This window comes from Phoca vitulina, unplaced genomic scaffold, assembly GCF_004348235.1.
Source record: "Phoca vitulina isolate PV1807 unplaced genomic scaffold, GSC_HSeal_1.0 scaffold139, whole genome shotgun sequence".
Lineage (NCBI taxonomy): Eukaryota > Metazoa > Chordata > Mammalia > Carnivora > Phocidae > Phoca > Phoca vitulina.
In genome coordinates this window covers 330,101-347,993 of record NW_022589842.1, presented here as the reverse complement: position 1 = coordinate 347,993, position 17,893 = coordinate 330,101, and the positions used below count along the sequence as shown (strand labels likewise).

The following is a 17,893-nucleotide window of genomic DNA, read 5'->3' as shown; positions in this document are numbered from 1 at the left end:
CTCCAGTGTTCAAATAAAAACATATACACAAGTGTTCATCGCAGCCTTATTCAAGATAGCCAAAAAGAATAGAAATAACCCAAATGGCCTTCACCTGATAGATGGATAAACAAAATGTATACCCATACAATGAAATATTACTTGGCAATAAAAAGGAATGAAGTACTGATAACATGCTACCACATGAATCTTGAAAACATGCTAAGTGAAACAATCCAGACACAAAAGGCCATATATTATATGACTCAGTTTGTGTGAAATGTATAAAATAGGTAGATCTGTAGAGACAGAAAGTAGGTATGTGGTTGTTGGGGCTGGGAGTGAAGGTGGGGAGTGGGGAATGACTGCTGATGGTTATGGGGCTGGGGTTTTTTTGGATTGTTGAAAATACTTTAAAATCAGATTGTGGTCGTGGTTGCACAGTTCTGGAAATATACTAAAAACCCCTGACTACACTTGAAGTGGGTGAATTGTATGGTATATGAGTTCTATCTCAGTGAAACTTTGAAAATAGAAAAACAAGGATGCAGGACTAGATTGTCTCCTGGGAATTTCTCCTTTCACACAGTACCTAACATAGAAATGAAACCTCTGTGAGATCTTTGATCTTTTGTGTTCATCACTGCATGTCTTGGACTGAACTCATTGCTTACCACACTGTCAGGTCACATTTGTCAATTGAATTCCAGATCTGAGTACTTAATTTATGTTAGGGGAGAAGAAAGCAAGGCACATCCTTCTGGGACCATTAGGGAAATACTCCCCCAAAAGCACCACTATTGATGTATCTAATAGTGATCCAGAAGGAAGAAAACATTAGTTTGTTAGTTACTTGTTTCTTACAATAAGAGATGTACATAGTAATATTCTGAAACATTGGTCAGTTTGAATGGGATTAAATGAGCTAATGAATGTTAAAGTTCCTATTATGTGTCTACTGTGTATCACATACAGTACTAGTAGGTTGTCCCCTCCTCTTTGTTTATTTTTGGTATTGGAAGACAGTGTTTGGTGGGATTTGTAGAGTACATGGTACTATAATGCCCCGTGGTTCCAGATAATTCGTAGAGTTTCACCATTTAGGACATGGTTGTTTTTTTTTTCATTCTTTTTTCCTTGATCTTCGCAGTGTCCCCACCCTCTTTAACAGTGTAATTCCCTAATCTTGATGACCACCTCTCCTCCATCAGTATCCTGCCTTTGCCTCCACACCCTAAGACTGGCTGGCTGCATTGTTTCTTATGTTCTGTATTGACAGAAATTGGGTCATTTAACAGTTTTAATGTTAAGTCCAGACTCATAGATACTGATTAGTGGTTAATGTAGCTAATAGTATTTTTAACACTGAATTCTTTGATAAAGGAAACACTTAACACTGGTAAACTTTATAAAATACTGTTTTTAAATACGACAACTTTCTCATTACTGAGCTTTTTACAGGTTGTACACATACAGTTCACATGTATAACTTTGAGGAGTGTGGTCGGTATAACTGGTTTCAGGCCTCAGGCCTTTACTGCGTGGCCAGCAGAGGGTTCTATAAGCATTGCAATGAAAGACTGGATTGTGTTTCTGGGGTTGACCTTCCTCATTTAGGTCTTGTACTTGACAGCTCTAGAATTTTTTGGTAATGTAAATAGCATTTGCATTTTGAGGAATATGTTACACAGAGCCCTAAAGAAAAGTGTTATCTTGAATCTGGTATAATTTTCTACCAAAAGAATTGTTCAAATTCCTTTTCAGTTAGTGGCAAAACTAGCCTAGCCAGTGCTAAACCATATACCAACTATATGGTGTATGAGGCTTAGTGTCTAAATTTCTCCCCTGGATGTGTTGTTTTGTAGGTCTCCATCACTTTTTTGCCCAGGGATAGAGGGGATTATGCTCAGTTTTGGGATGTTGAGTGTCACCCCCTTAAAGAGCCCCACATGAAACATACCCTGAGATTTCAACTCTCTGGACAAGTGAGTATTACGCTGAACTTAAGTAAATTATTGTGTGTGTATATTAAAAACAGTAAGTGAAACTGACATGGAAAACTGTCCTGAAAATGCAGACTGTTTTCCTGGTATTATTCTAATTTCATTAATTCTGTTGTCTGGCCCTGTAATCTTAATTTCTCGTTTGGTTTTATTGATTGGCATGTTTGAGGTCTGGGTTTGGCTCTATGAAATCTGTGTTTGACTTGATTAGGTAAGATTGTGTGTGTGTGTGTGTGTGTGTGTGTAAAAGAAGCTGAACAGTAAAATATGGAAGGATTGCGGGAATTTAAAAATTAAAGTTTTCTTTTAAAAACTATGAAGGAAATAATAGAATTCAACATATTTTCCAAGAGTATTTATTTTTCCTTCCCCTACCCTGTGATTTTTTTTGTTTTTTATACAGAGTGTCAAAGCAGAAAATGAGTCTGAAAGTTCACGCATTTCCACAAACTCCCTCATTAAACTAGATAATTTAGTTAAGCCCCGAAGACAAGCTGTATCAGAGGCTTCTGCTCCCATACCAGGGTATGTTGGTTTTGTCATTCTTACGACGTTTTTTCCAGTACTTTATTGAGATATAATTATATTCAGTAAAATGCTCAGTGACCTACATGCATTGCTTCCCCTCCAATCAAAATAGAGAATATTTCTCTCACCCAGAAAGCTCTTACATATCCCTTTGCAGTCAGCCCCGCCTTCACCCCAGATTTGTTCTGTTCTGATCTATTGCCAGAGGTTAGTTTTGTTGAATTTCATACACATACACACTCCTTGAGTCTGGCTTCTTTCACCACACATGTTTTTGGGATTCATTTGTGTTACAGAGTATATATGTAGTTTGTCCCTTTTCATTGTTGAGTATTGCTTTATGTGAACATACCACAATTGGTTCATTTTCCTGATGACATTTGGGTGGCTTCTCATTTGGAGCCATTATAAGTGAGGGTGCTATGAACACTATTGTATGTGTACTTTTGTGGACATATTTTTAAATTTCTTTTGGATAAAAATACCTGAAGAGTAGAATTGCTGGGTCATATGGTAAGCATGTGTTTAACTTTAAAACAAACTGCCAAATAGTTTAACCAAAGTGACCATACCATTTTATGTTCCCAAAAACACTGTATGAAAGTAGATTCTTAAAAACTTTAATTTTTATTTTTTTAATAGTTTATTATATTTTTTAGTAATCTCTACACCCAGTGTGGGGCTCGAACTCATGACCCCAAGATCAAGAGTCACGCATGCTCCTCCGACTGAGCCAGCCAGGCACCCCTTAAAACTTTTTTTTTTTTTTTTTTAAAGATTGTATTTATTTATTTTACAGAGGGAGAGACAGTGAGAGAGGGAACACAAGCAGGGGGAGTGGGAGAGGAAGAAGCAGGCCTCCCGTGGAGCAGGGAGCCCGATGCAGGGCTCGATCCCAGGACCCTGGGATCATGACCTGAGCCGAAGGCAGATGCTTAACGACTGAGCCACCCAGGCGCCCCAGCTATGATTTTTTTTTAAGATTTTATTTATTTATTTGACAGAGAAAGACACAGCGAGAGAGGGAACACAAGCAGGGGGAGTGGGAGAGGGAGAAGCAGGCTTCCCGCCGAGCAGGGAGCCCGATGCGGGGCTCGATCCCAGGACCCCGGGATCATGACCTGAGCCGAAGGCAGACGCTTAACGACTGAGCCACCCAGGCGCCCACCCCTTAAAACTTTTTAAAATGTGTTTTTTATACCAGCAGCTCACACAGCTCTAATTATAGTATTTAAGTATTTTACTTAATAAACATGTTTCTTACAATCCTTAATTAACTAATATTTAGATCTAACTTTGTTCTGGAGGAAGACACTTGTAAGAAAATTATATGTTAAATACCTGCTAAATTTAATATACATGTTGTCATTTATTTTCTAATGGCAGTAAGTAATGCATTTTGTAAGAAATGAGGCTCCTTTAAAGATTATGTGTTCTAACCACACTCTTTTGATGCTACTTACTCATTTGTTCATCTCCTCTTTACGGAGCACACATCATGTGCCAGGTAGTGGCGGCAAAACTGCCCTAGTCCTTGCCTCCAGGGGCTTTATCTCCCAGAGAAAGAGCCACATCACAAATGGCTTTGTTACAACCCGTGGAAAGGACTGGAAGGAAATAAACAGGAAACATGGGAAACACGACAGAGGGAGCTTGATGTGTGCTACCCGGCAAGAGCCTCCCTGAAATGGGACCTTTAAGTTGAGGAGAATGAGTGGAAATGATGGAGGTGATGAGCATAGGAAAAGTTCCTGGCCTTGTAAGACCAGGTTGTGGGGATTGTTGGCCCTTGAGGAACCAAAGGTAGCATAGAGGCCTAGAGCCCAGAGGGAGGGAGAGTAGTGTGAGATGAGGCCAGAGGGCTGGTGGGGAGAGGCAGACTGTGCAGGGCCTCGCATGTCACATGTTTATTTGGGGTTTATCTGGGAAGCTATTGGAAGCCATGAGTGACATGATCAGATTTGAGTATTTATAGAAAAATCCTCTGGCTGTGGTACGGTCTGATTAGGAGGCAAGAGTAGATATGGTAAAATAAGTCAGAAGCTTTTTTTTTTTTTTTTTTTAAAGATTTTACTTATTTATTTGACAGAGAGAGACACAGCAAGAGAGGGAACACAAGCAGGGGGAGTGGGAGAGGGAGAAGCAGGCTTCCCGCCGAGCAGGGAGCCCGATGCAGGGCTCCATCCCAGGACCCTGGGAACACGACCGAAGGCAGATGCTTAACGACTGAGCCACCCAGGCGCCCCATCAGAAGCTGTTTTTAAGTAGTTTAGGACTAAAGCAGTGTCAAGGAAGATGATGAGAAATGGATAGATCTGAGAGGTATATAGGAAGGAAATTTGAAGGACCTAGTGAATGGGTTGAGTAAGGGGGCTTGAGAGAGAAGGGGAGTCAAAGTTGGCTCCCAGACAGAAATACAAGTGGAGGGTCAGGTCTGAGAAGAAGGATCCCAGGTTTAGTCTGTATTTGTGGTGCCAGGTCACTGTGTAGTGATAGGCATGTTGCCCAGAAGTTCAGTGTGAGCTGAGCATGAATATCTGGGAGTCACATAGGGGTGGGGTTGCTGGAGCATCGAGCTGGGATTGCCTAGGGAGACTGCAGCTAGAGCAGTTAGGGATGTCCGGGGCCAAGCCACAGGGGACAGCAGCATTGGTGGTGAGGGAGTGGGGATGAGCCTGCACAGACTGAGCCTGGCATTTCAGCCACTGCCATCAAATGCTGCCGAGAAGCCAGAGCTTGTGTCCCACTGTCAGGGTAGTCTGTCCGGAAAAATGAAGATCATCCGGTGAAGTGAACTAAGGTGACAGGAGCACCTGCATGCACGTGGGGTGTGAGGCAAGTGGAAAGCCAGTCCCCAGGGAGAAAGGGGCAGAGGTGGTGCTGTCACCTGTGTCCTGTCCCATGTAGCAGCTGACCCTGCACGTTATCAGAGTACTATGCCGGGCGTTCTGTCTTGATACAGATTAATGAAGTTGCCATTACAGAACTAGTTTCCAGCTGAGTTGTGGAGAAAATACAAATCAAAACAAAACACTTCCTTGTTGAATATATATAAATTGTTTAAATTACTCTGGATTTTAAATAGTTGACTTTTAAACCTGTTTCCAAAGCAGACAGCTTGACTTGACGCACCGTGGAGTTTATGCCCCAGAAGATGTGTATCGGTTTCTGCCTACTAGGGTTGGGGAATCAAGGACATTGAAAGTCAACTTGCGAAATAATTCTTTCATTATGCACTCTGTAAGTTGGAAATAGTACTGGGGGTTTTGGGAAAGCGGATGTATTCAACTATTTGATAAATATTTTCCTGATAATTTAGAAGCTTGTTTTATAAATTATACTTTAAGTTATAATATTGAGTTAATTTTTTAAATGCCTTATACTGTATTTGAAAAGAAGCTCATGGGAAGTTCATGACCCTTTATCTGAAAATTGAAAATATTTGGCATTTGTTTTCATATTTTCATTTTTAATTTTTTTCTGAGTTTTCTTATTCTTCTGTACCATCACACCAATATATTTCTGGATAACATTTACTCTAGTCAGAACTAGAGTAAATTCATACTAGAATTATTTTAAATGTGTTTCCATGAGCATTTATTGTCTCACCTAATTTTGTGGCTATACTTAAATTTACTAAATACCTTTAATTAAAGAAATGCATGGTATGTTTTAAAGTATGCTCAAATACCTAACTTGCATAACTTAATAAAGTGTTTCATATTAAATTCCAGCTCAAGTTTTTAAGTCCCAGAGAGCCTTTCTACGTCAAACATTCAAAATATTCTTTGAGGTGAGTTTATCGTAAATCAAAATGTTCTCATCCTAGTGCAGGACTGTTTTCAGGACTTCAGGATTTCTCCTGGGAGTTGGGACTTGTGAACTCTCCCCACCTCCATTATAGCCCCTCATCTCCATCATCAGCACCACAGAGCATTCCTTGTCAATTAAAAAAGAGCTGAGGAACCTGCCAGGAAAGCATTTCGTGACTGCCCACAAGTGTGCTTTACTATCTGGCAACCCAAATTTTGTGAGAGGTTTTGGATTTAGCATGTGATTCCTGTTACCAGGTATTTTGCCCATCACATAAATACATAGAACATTAATTACCTTGTGATTTAGAATAATTTCTTCTTTTTTTTTTTTTTTTAAACATTTTATTTATTTATTTATTTGACAGAGAACACAAGCAAGGGGGGTGGGAGAGGGTTCTAGAAGCAGGCTTCCCGCTGAGCAGGGAGTCTGATGTGGGGCTCAATCCCAGGACCCTGGCAGACGCCCAGTGACTGAGCCACCCAGGCACCCCTAGAATAATTTCTTCTTTAAATGTTATTTTCACTATGCTAAGGATCAGGGAGTTAAATTTTCAGTAATTAGGACAAAAACCTTCCCAGATTAATTGGGAAACTTTAATATGATATTTTTCTAGTTGTCATTCTTCAAATACCTGTACTTTTTTTTTTTTTAAGATTTATTTGAGAGAGAGAGAGAGAGAGAGAGCACAAGCTGGGGGGAGGGGTAGAGGGAGAGGGAGAAGCAGGCTCCCCGCTGAGCAGGGAGCCTGATATGGGGCTTTGGGATCATGACCTGAACCAAAGGCAGATGCTTAACCGACTGAGCCACCCAGGCATCCCGAAATACCCTATTCTTCTTAAACCAGGGCCTTGTTTTCTTGTCATCCTTGCTACTTTTTGTTTTCCGTATGATCTACATTTATTTTTTTTTATATGATATATATTTAGATTGAAATCTCAAACTGGGTTGTCACTGTTATTTAGAATTTTAATAGTAGGGTTCTATCAGACTTAACACTGAAGAATAATTTTATCTCCATCTTTGAATTTTTAATTAAGCCATTTAATTAACTATAAACTCTTTTATTTTAGTATTAGGTGATTCCAAAAACATGTTCTGTTCCATGAAAACTTGGACCACCCTGTAAACATTCTAGGACTGCCTCTGAGGCACTAAGACTAGCAGAGCCATACTCTGGAAGGTTACCCGTATCTCTAGATACTGAAAAGATGCTGTGGGGGGAGGCCCGTTCCCTCACCTCTTTCTCTTTTCTGTCTTCATCTCTTCCACCTCCCCTCCCAGCCTCCACCCTGTAAAACCTGATCTTCATGTACTTGAGGGCCCAGCACTTCCTTTGCCTCCCAGGGCCTGACCTAAGAGCATAAACTGCAAATTAAACAATGAATGTAGCTAGAAAGTTATCATAGGCCTCATCTCTCTAAGCCTTGGTTTCCTGATCTGTGAAAGAGAGATGACAATGCTCCTGGCAGCATGGGCTCGTTAGGAGAAGGACGTAAGCGATGTGCAGGTGTGTGCACCTAGCCCTGGGAGGCACTCGGCAGGCGGTAGCGTCATCGGCAGAACTGACAACACCTTCCTTTCAGCCGGCCTTACCGGCAGGGTCCATCAGGACCACCGACCCCATGGATTAGAATGGAACACCACATTTTTGTGTCCGTGCTTTTCCTTTAATCCCTTCAACAGCCACATGGAAGAGAAAGGCCTAAGTTTTAAAAAGCAACTAACCACATGTTTTCTAGCTTCTGTACTCTGAGTCCCTGACTCCCAGCAGCCTGCGGGCCTCCAATTAATGAGGCTTTGCCCTACTGATTTAGGACTGGTGATGTTAGACTCTGTGTTACAGTAGGTGGGCACTGCTAAATACATGAGTAAGAAGACCAAGTGAAGTAAACCCCGGCTCATAGAAAACTTCTCTCAAGACCCCTGCATAGGCTGAAAGTTTACAGAAAGTTAGGCAGAAAAGCTGGTTTCTTTGTACTCCATAAGAATGACTTCTTTCAGCTTTGGAGAAGAAGCAAAACTTTGCCACAGTATCTCACTTGAAAATTTTTACCACAAAACTGAGATAGTGCTGCCTGTTCTTCTTGTAAGTGTTGAGTGCTTTTGTGTTTATCCCACTTTGACTTTGGACAGGGACTCATGAACTACAAATGCTGGTTGAAAGCAACGGTTAGCTTGCTTTGGCAGCTGAACAAAATCTGTTCTGAGAATCTGAGAAGCAGTTCCCAGCTTTTCATTAGTGATGTTTTTGTTCATTAGATCACTCTCTGCTCTATGACACCATGAACTCCAGCCTTCCAGAGTAATAATGTGACTTTAGTCATCTGTAGGGTACATGAGGTAATCTGTGCCTTACTTAAATAGGGCAGTTGTGACGCCTGATGGGGCTGCTCTGGGTAGTTCTTGCACTGAAATGTGAAAGTGGCCCAAGGCCTTTGGGATATAAACTGACTGCCACTTAAATAGGAGAGCTTCCCCCAGGGGCCACAGGGGTTTTGCCTGGTTCAGAGGTGGGGAGCATGGGTGTGTGTTGGGGATATAGCCCCCTTAAAGCAATAGATTATAAAGAAGGTATTAGGAAAAAGGAAACCCTGATTATCCACTTTTTTGTAAAGTTTGTTTTGGGGGCTCTAGGTGATCATTTCTGTCCTATCTCTGTAAAAAGAATTTGTTTATGTTCCCACTTAGCCCTGAAAAGCATTCTTCTGTTAGCCTATTGTTTTATTCAAGTCTAATCTGCTGAGACGTTATAGTAGCGCATCTCCGGTGTCCCATGCCCATGTCTGCATGCACCCCGCCTCCTAGCCTCCTGCTGCTGAGCTGCCAGACCCTGTGTCATTCCGGAGGGAAGGACGCTTCTCAGCCAAAGTCACAGCCAGGGACAGCGCTGTCACTGAGCCGTCATTACTTCTTAACAACACGCAGGAACCAAGGAGTTTGTCACTTCTTTTCAATTTCTTTGATAATGATGGTACCTCAGCTGTGCTAACGGGCTACTTTTTTCCTACACAGAGTATTCCTTTACAATTAAAAAAAAAAAAGGAAGGAAATCTGGTTTATAGACTTCGTAGGTCCTGTAGATGGGGGCATGTAGTTAGGAGGTGGTCTAGAGCAATCTTCCACAAACACTGCCTCACTCTCGGCTGTGTCTTTGCTCTAACGTTACTCCTCAGCTAGTAAGGGATTTTGAACTAGACCTCTGCTCTGGGTTCAGCATACTTTACTCTTACCTTTTGCCTTTTAAGCGTGTGTGTGTGTAGAGGAGAGAGAAAGAGAGGTTAAAGCAGTTTTTAATAATAGTACATGTACTATGTTAAATATATCCATGTTTTAGTATTCTAGAGCTGTGTTAAATTGCACAGTTATATTTTTTTAAATTTTATTTTATTATGTTAGTCACCACACAGTACATCATTAGTTTTTGATGTAGTGATCCACAATTCATTGTTTTCATATAATACCCAATGCTCCATACAGTATGTGCCCTCCTTAATACCCATCACCGGGCTAACCCATCCCCCCACCCCCCTCCCCTCTAAAACCCTCAGTTTGTTTCTCAGAGTCCATAGTCTCTCATGGTTCATCTCTCCTTCCGATTTCCCTCCCTTTATTTTTCCCTTCCTTCTCCTAATGTCCTCCATGCTTTTCCTTTTGTTCCACAAATAAGTGAAACCATATGATAATTGACTTTCTCTGCTTGACTTATTTCACTTGGCATAATCTCCTCCAGTCCCATCCATATTGATGTAAAAGTTGGGTATTCATCCTTTCTGACAGCTGAGTAATATTCCATTGTATATATGGACCACATCTTCTTTATCCATTCATCTGTTGAAGGGCATCTCGGCTCTTTCCACAGTTTGGCTATTACGGACATTGCTGCTATGAACATTGGGGTGCATATGGCCCTTCGTTTCACTACATCTGTGTCTTTGGGGTAGATACCCAGTAGTGCAATTGCTGGGTCATAGGGTAGCTCTCTTTTCATTTTTTTGAGGAACCTCCACACTTTTTTCCAAAGTGGCTGTACCAACTTGCATTCCCACCAACAGTGTAAGAGGGTTCCCCTTTCTCCACAACCTCTCCAACATTTGTTGTTTTTTGCCTTGTCAGTTTTTGTATCTCAATGTGGTTTTGATTTGAATTTCCCTGATGGCTAATGATGATGAAGATTTTTCATGTGTCTGTTAGCCATTTGTATGTCTTCTTTTGAGAAGTGTCTGTTCATGTCTTCTGCCCATTTTTTGACTTGATTATCTGTTTTTTGGGTGTTGAGTTTGAGAAGTTTTTTATAGATCTTGGATATCAGCCCTTTGTAGTGTTATTTGCAAATACCTTCTCCCATTCTGTGGGTTGCCTCTTTGTTTTGTTGACTGTTTCCTTTGCTGTGCAGAAGCTTTTTATCTTAAGTCCCAAAAGTTCATTTTTGCTTTTGTTTCACTTGCCTTTGGAGATGTAGCTTGAAAGAAGTTGCTATGGCTGATGTTGAAGAGGTTATTGCCTATGTTCTCCTCTAGGATTTTGATGGATTCCTGTCTCACATTGAGGTCTTTCATCCATTTGAGTTTATCTTTGTGTATGGTGTTAGAGAATGGTCGAGTTTCATTCTTCTGTATATAGCTGCCCAATTTTCCCAGCACCATTTATTGAAGAGACTGTCTTTTTTCCATTGCATATTTTTTCCTGCTTTGTCAAAGATTATTTGACCATAGAGTTGAGGGTCCATATCTGGGCTCTCTATTCTGTTCCATTGGTCTATATGTCTGTTTTTGTGCCAGTATCATGCTGACTTGGTGATCACTGCTTTGTAATATAGCTTGAAATCAGGCAACGTGATGCCCCCAGCTTTGTTTTTCTTTTTTAACATTTCCTTGGCGATTTGGGGTCTTTTCTGATTCCATACAAATTTTAGGATCATTAGTTCCAGCACTTTGAAAAATGTCATTGGAATTTTGATCGGGATGGCGTTGAAGGTATAGATTGCTCTGGGCAGCGTAGACACTTTAACAATGTTTATCCTTCTGATCCATGAGCATGGAATGTTTTTCCATCTTTTTGTGTCTTCTTCAATTTCTTTCATGAGTGTTCTGTGGTTCCTAGAGTACAGATCCTTTACCTCTTTGGTTAGGTTTATTCTGAGGTATCTTATGGTTTCTGGTGCTATTGTAAATAGAATCATTTCTCTAATTTCTATTTCTACAGTTGTATTGTTAGTGTATAAGAAAGCGACTGATTTCTGTGCATTGATTTTGTATCCTGCCACATTACTGAATTGCTATATAAGTTCTAGTAATTTGGGGGTGGAGTCTTTGGATTTTCCACATAAAGTATCATGTCATCTGCGAAGAGAGAGAGTTTGACTTCTTCTTTGCCAATTTGAATACCGTTTATTCCTTTTTGTTGTCTGATTGCTGTTGCTAGGACTTCTAGTACTATGTCGAACAATAGTGGCGAGAGTGGGCATCCTTGTCGTGTTCCTGATCTTAAGGGAAAGGCTCTCATCTTTTCCCCATTGAGAATGATAGTCACAGTTCTTTCTAAATTACATTCTAGTTTATTCAGAGTACCTGTAAATCTAAAGCAAATGATACATGTTTATCATAATACATTTTAAAAACACGTTCTCTGGGGCGCCTGGGTGGCTCAGTTGGTTAAGCGACTGCCTTCGGCTCAGGTCATGATCCTGGAGTCCCGGGATCGAGTCCCACATCGGGCTCCCTGCTCGGCAGGGAGTCTGCTTCTCCCTCTGACCCTCCTCCCTCTCATGCTCTCTGTCTCTCATTCTCTCTCTCGCAAATAAATAAAATCTTAAAAAAAAAAAAAAAAAAAAAAAAAAAAAAAAACACGTTCTCAGTTGAATATGGAACAGTTCTATGTTCCATATTAAAATTTGTTAATGATGGATCTGTCAGATTTATTTCAGGGTACTTTATTACTTTTAGTAATTCGTAAGTTATAAAGTCTCTTAAGTTGGCAAATTGTACATTATTCTGGATACTGAAATGCTAACATGAAAGATAAAATAGTAGTTTGTCAGTGCTAAGGACTAGGTACCATTTTTTAAAAAGGCACATTAGCTTTGATACAAGAAATTAGGGTATAATGCATTTGGGGAAAATAACCCAGACTTTTAAAAACTGAGTGTATGTGTGTGTGCATGCATACATTTTTATTTATTTTTAATTTATTTTTATTTTTATTATTATTATTTTTTAAAGATTTTACATTTTTTAAATTCTGCCTTACTAGTTATGTCCAGAGAAAGGGCTTTGAAATACTAAAAACTTTTCTAAATTTCTAGCCCACTGCTGTTGTACACCCAAAAGCTAACACTGTACTGAGTTTTATCAGGAAATATATTGGAAACAAAAGCATCTATCAGTTCTGATTGTTAAACTTTAAAACATGTAGTTCATAGATGAGACTCAGGGATGAAGTACCTTCCCCTGAGGAAAGTCTAAAAGCTATAAATTTTCACTTAAGACAATTAAAACTAAAAGTCAGTGACATCACATAGGCTATGATAAAGTATATGTGGTCTCATTCACCACGGGAATAAAGGTATATTTGTGAAGCTCTTGGGACCTAGTGTTATGAACAGAAACCTCCCAACATAATACTTCTTTAAAAAAAAGACTTAGTTTTCAGAGAGAGAGAGCACGTGTAAGCAGGGAAAGGGGCAAAGAGAGATGGAGAGGATCAGAATCTCAAGCAGATTCCCTGCTGAGTATAGAGCCTGACACGGGGCTCGATCTCATGACCCGGAGATCATGACCTGAGCCAAAACCAAGCGGCAGATGCTCAACCAACTGAGCCACCCAGGCACCCCCAACATAATAGTTCAAGCACAGGGCACTCATTACCTGCCTCTGTATACAGTTGACCCTTGAACAATGCGAGGGTTAGGGGCATCGACTTCCATGCAGTAGGATATCTGTGTATTACTTTTGACTCCCCCAGAACTTAACTTGTAATGGTCTACTGTTGACCAGAAGCCTTCCCAATAACAAACAATTAAGATATTTTTGTATGTGTATTATGTACTATATTCATACAATAAAGTAAGGCAGAGAAAAGAAAATGTGATCAAGAAAATCATAAGAGAAAAATTCTATTTATAGTACTACACTTTTTTGAAGAAAAAAAAAAAGTCCGCAGGTAAGTGGACCTGCTCAGTTCAAGCCTGTGTTGTTCAAGGGTCAAACATAATCTGAAAATAAATTTTCAAGAAAATTTTTTATAAAAGTTCTTAACAATACTGGAGCAGAACCTGTACAGTCCTGCCCTATTACTGATGGGCATGGGACAGGTTGGTTTAATATCCTTCCCAGTTGAGTATGCCTGCTGGAGGAAGATGGGCAGGATATGTCAGGTATTCTCTCACCCACCTCTGCGGACAGAACACAAAGTTCCATACACAATAGAACAGACCTCTCATTTCCCTTCTCCTATTTTTGTTGGATAGCCAGGAATATATATGCAATACTATTTGGTTTTGTTTTGTTTTATTTTAAGATTTTATTATTTATTTGACAGAGACACAGCGAGACAGGGGACACAAGCAGGGGGAGTGGGAGAGGGAGAAGCAGGCTTCCCGCTGAGCAGGGAGCCCGATGCGGGGCTCGATCCCAGAACCCCGGGAACATGAGCCCAGCTGAAAGCAGACGCCTAACAACTGAGCCACCCAGGCGCCCCTGTGCAATATTATTTGAATCCAATTTTAGATTTTCCTCTCCTCTGTGCCAGTTTCTTATTAAATAATAGCATCAAAGAAATGAGAACCAAATTTAAGCTGAATATAACAATACTAAGTTCTTTCATGAAGATCGACTGTGCTCTCTGCCATGCATCGTGTTTATTATTATTGTGGCAGGTGATGCACTTGCTGTTGTAGCATCAGGCCAGTGACCTTTCCTTTCTCTTTACAGAGCCCAGCATTACATCAACATGCCTGTGCAGTTCAGACCAAAGTCAGTGGGCAAATTCGAAGCTTTGCTTCTTATTCAAACAGATGAAGGCAAGAGTGTCGCTATTCGACTAATGGGTGAAGCTCTTGAAAAAATTAACTAGATACATTTTATGTAAAGTAAATTACATAAGTTATATTTTGGTAACTTCATTTTTTTACACTACGATATTCTTTTGTATATATTTTGTAAGATTGATTTGATATGTATAACTAGATTTTTGTTTGTCTTGAGAAGCTAATACTGAAGACTGGACTAAAATATCATGTATGTAGCCTACAATGTTGTACTTAACTTTACAGGGGAGAAAAGAATTCTATTTTTGCATTGATTATGATACTCTGAATAAATACAGCATATATTTTAATGTGGTATATCCAGAAATAAATTTAATTTCTACTGAACCTGTCTTTTTATATGATGTCTTACAGAAATCAGAATATTGCTTTATTCTGCTAATTATTTTGTCAAGCTGCTGGGTCTGTTTCGTGATTTTTCCTTCATTACATAGTTTCCTTTCCTCTAAGAAATTCCTTCTCTGGTCCTTCTGTCTTTTAGCTAATTGCCCGGACTAGAAAGGAAGTGTACTTTTAAAGAAATTGTTTTTCTCCAAAGTAGGGGAATTCATATTCTCTGCAAATACATTGGAGAGGTTGATGTATTTTAAAATGGCATTTATTGTCATTAAAGCTAAACGGGACAGCTGCTCCAGAACCCTGCGTAGAAGGAATGCTCCACAAGCAGGTGCTGGTAGAGCGGCAGTGAGTCGCTGAGGGGGCCCAAGTGCCCTGTTATGGCATCTTGAGCTGTGAGGTGGAAAAGGTGTGACATGGTTAACTTGGTTTTACCCGGGAAGAACATGATTATGAATTGCTTCTCAACCATTACTGTTAAGTCCCCTGTTAAAGTTTCCTGAGCCCAGCTGACAATCTTGTTCGGAGCAGCAAAATCCCGGATTGTGAGCAGTTGTGTAGTGGCTCCATATTATTGATGGTGCAGAAAGACCATGGAACATGCAAGGAGTTTCCTGGATGGCTTCAGTCTGCAACGGTTTGGAACCAATTATGGTGAGCTGGAGCTAGAAAAATTTCTTCTCTCTCTCTCTCTCAAATAAATCTTTAGAAATGGGGAGCAGCGCCTGGGTGGCTCAGTCGGTTAGGCGTCCAACTCTTGGTTTCAGCTCAGGTCATGATCTCAGGGTCATGAAATTGAGCCCCACGTCAGGTACTGAGCTCTGCTTGAGATTCTCTCTCTGCCTCTGCCCCTCCCCCAGCTTGCACACACACTTGCTCTCTCTAAAAAATAAATCTTTAAAAAAGAAAAGAATTTTCTTCTTTCCTCTTCTACCTTATTTTCTCTTGCTTAGAAATTCTTTCTTTATAAAAACATTTTTTATATTTTATAAAATAAAAAACATTTATATTTTAACACAAGTTAAACAGTCGTTGCTGTTACTGATACTCCCCTACTCCAATTTAGATTTCATACATCAAATGTGGGTGACTTCATGCTTGAATGTGTACTTATTTGATAACATTCAGCCTCAAAAATTTTGAAATAGTGGTATTGCTTTTTTATTTTTAAAAAATTTTTTAAAGATTTTATTTATTTATTTGAGAGAGAATGCTGAGCAAGAGAGAGAGAGCACAAGTGGTGGGGAGAGACGGAGAGAGAGAAGCTCCCTGAGTAGGGAGCCCAACAGGGGGCTTGATCCCAGGCCCCTAGGATCATGACCTGAGCCAAAGGCAGATGCTTAACCTAATGAGCCACCCAAGGGCCCCAGTATTGCTTTTTAAAAAATGTTTGCCATGGTTTTTCAGTTCCTCAGAGTTGTTACATTTCTGTGGAACCATCACTTTGCCTTTTAGGTTATACTCAGGAGGTCAAAAAGAAAAGGGAAGGGGTGTTAAGCAAATAAAAAACTTCAAGTGACTCTCCTTCCATAGACGTATGCTTTTATGGATATGCATTTCTTCCTGTGCCTCTGTGATATGGAAACTGGATGCTTGGAGTTTCAAGAGCAGTTGAATGTGAACCAGTGATTGACTGCCGCCAGTCATCGCTGCTATATGACCACTGGCTCTCTTCACTGTGATATGCAGTGTGGAAGAGCATCTAATAGGCAAAGTTACCATATACGCTTTCTCTAATTAGCTTTCCATCTAGAAGCTGGTCCCCTTTCTTTCTCATTCCTTCCCAGATCGATATCTTGAGTCTTAACCTCTCCTCTGAGCTTCAAATTCAGCGGGACATTTCCACTTGGTTATCGAATAAGCATCTCAAACTTTGGATTCCCTCCCTAACCTCAAAGATGTTTCTCTAGCTTTCCTTATCTCCATAGATGTCCTCACTGTCCATCCAATATCTTAGCTAAAACTCTAGGTTTGGGTGTTTTACCCTCATCCCCATCAACTCTGATGAACCTGTCTCACAGAAGTTCTTCAGTCTGTGTCCAAGAGTGGCCACTATAGCACAGGCCACCATCCTCACTCTCAGACTGCTGCCATAGTCCCCTCATCACACTGCTCCTGGTGCTCCTGCCTCAGGAAGCTCTTCTCCACCAGCAGGCAGAGATATATTTATAAAAATGTAGACCAGAGCCAAGGCTCCCCTGCTTAAATATATAATTACATTACACATGGTCTGAGTCCACACTCACTCCCCTGTTGGCCTAGGAGGCTATTCATCATCTGGCCTCTGCCTGCCTCTGTGGCCTCATCCCCTCTCCAACCACTTTGCACCAGCTCTGCAGCCTTTGTTTTCTGACTCAGTCACTAGGGCCTTCTCTCATGCTGGACCCTTGGCCTCTAAAGCTCTTCCCCAGATCTTGGCATGGCTGGTTCCTCCCCTCCCCAGGGGGGCCTTTCCTGACCACTGTGTCCAGGAGAAGCCCCCCCAAACTATCTCACATCACACTGCATACTTCATATTACAACCCTCTCTCTACCTGACCCTTTCTTACATACTTGTTGACTAGTTTACATGTCTCCCTCAAGAATGTAAGCTTTGTGTGACCACAGGCCTGGGATCCCCTCCTGACCACTACATCCCTAGACCTGGTCAGCCCCATGTATGTATGATATGACTGACCATACTCATTGTTCTGGAAGGTTCTCTGCACACTGTCCTGACCCAGAAGCCCAGTCATGCTTATAACCAGCTCCAGTAAACATCATCCCAGGCTTCTCCCAAGATTGCTTATGCAGTTTCTCATCAGTCTCCTGTAGATCATTCCTCACCATAATAGGTAAACATTGACTGCTTTCTATGTGGCAGGTAGTGTCTCAAGTGCCCTATATGCACTGTCACCTTTAATTCTCATCAGCTTTATAGAGACAGACCCTTTCTTGGCAGGGAGGCCTGGGGGGGAGAGGGTCAGAGGCCTTTCTCCTGCTGTAGCCTCCAGGCACCTGTGACCGTGTCTGGGAACAGAATGGTGGATTGGTAGCAGGCTGTGGGTGGTGCTGCGTCTCAGGAGGGCAGGATAGCCCAGATGGCCTGGCGTGGATGAGCAAACTCAGGCTCAGACTATAGGCCGGGGCTGGGATCCAAACCTTGGTTTTTCTACTGGGTGCCTAGTTGCAGATAATAGAAACTGTT

The 17,893-nt window shown here is 40.9% G+C and overlaps 1 protein-coding gene across 8 annotated transcripts in view; it reads left to right on the top strand.

The window, feature by feature from the left end:
- CEP192 (centrosomal protein 192) overlaps window positions 1-14,697 on the top strand; it is a 145,104-nt gene extending 130,407 nt beyond the window's left edge. For 5 of the 8 annotated variants that reach the window (XM_032399206.1, XM_032399204.1, XM_032399205.1 and 2 more), the window contains 5 exons: window positions 1,845-1,964; window positions 2,386-2,507; window positions 5,621-5,750; window positions 6,245-6,303; window positions 14,255-14,697. In XM_032399206.1, coding sequence (XP_032255097.1) covers window positions 1,845-1,964; window positions 2,386-2,507; window positions 5,621-5,750; window positions 6,245-6,303; window positions 14,255-14,396 — 573 coding nt within the window. In that variant the 3' untranslated portion in view covers window positions 14,397-14,697. Of the gene's footprint in view, window positions 1-1,844; window positions 1,965-2,385; window positions 2,508-5,620; window positions 5,751-6,244; window positions 6,304-14,254 lie in introns of those variants that run through there. The other 3 variants (XM_032399203.1, XM_032399207.1, XM_032399208.1) reach the window with 3 other exon arrangements.
- Window positions 14,698-17,893: the final 3,196 nt, after the last annotated feature.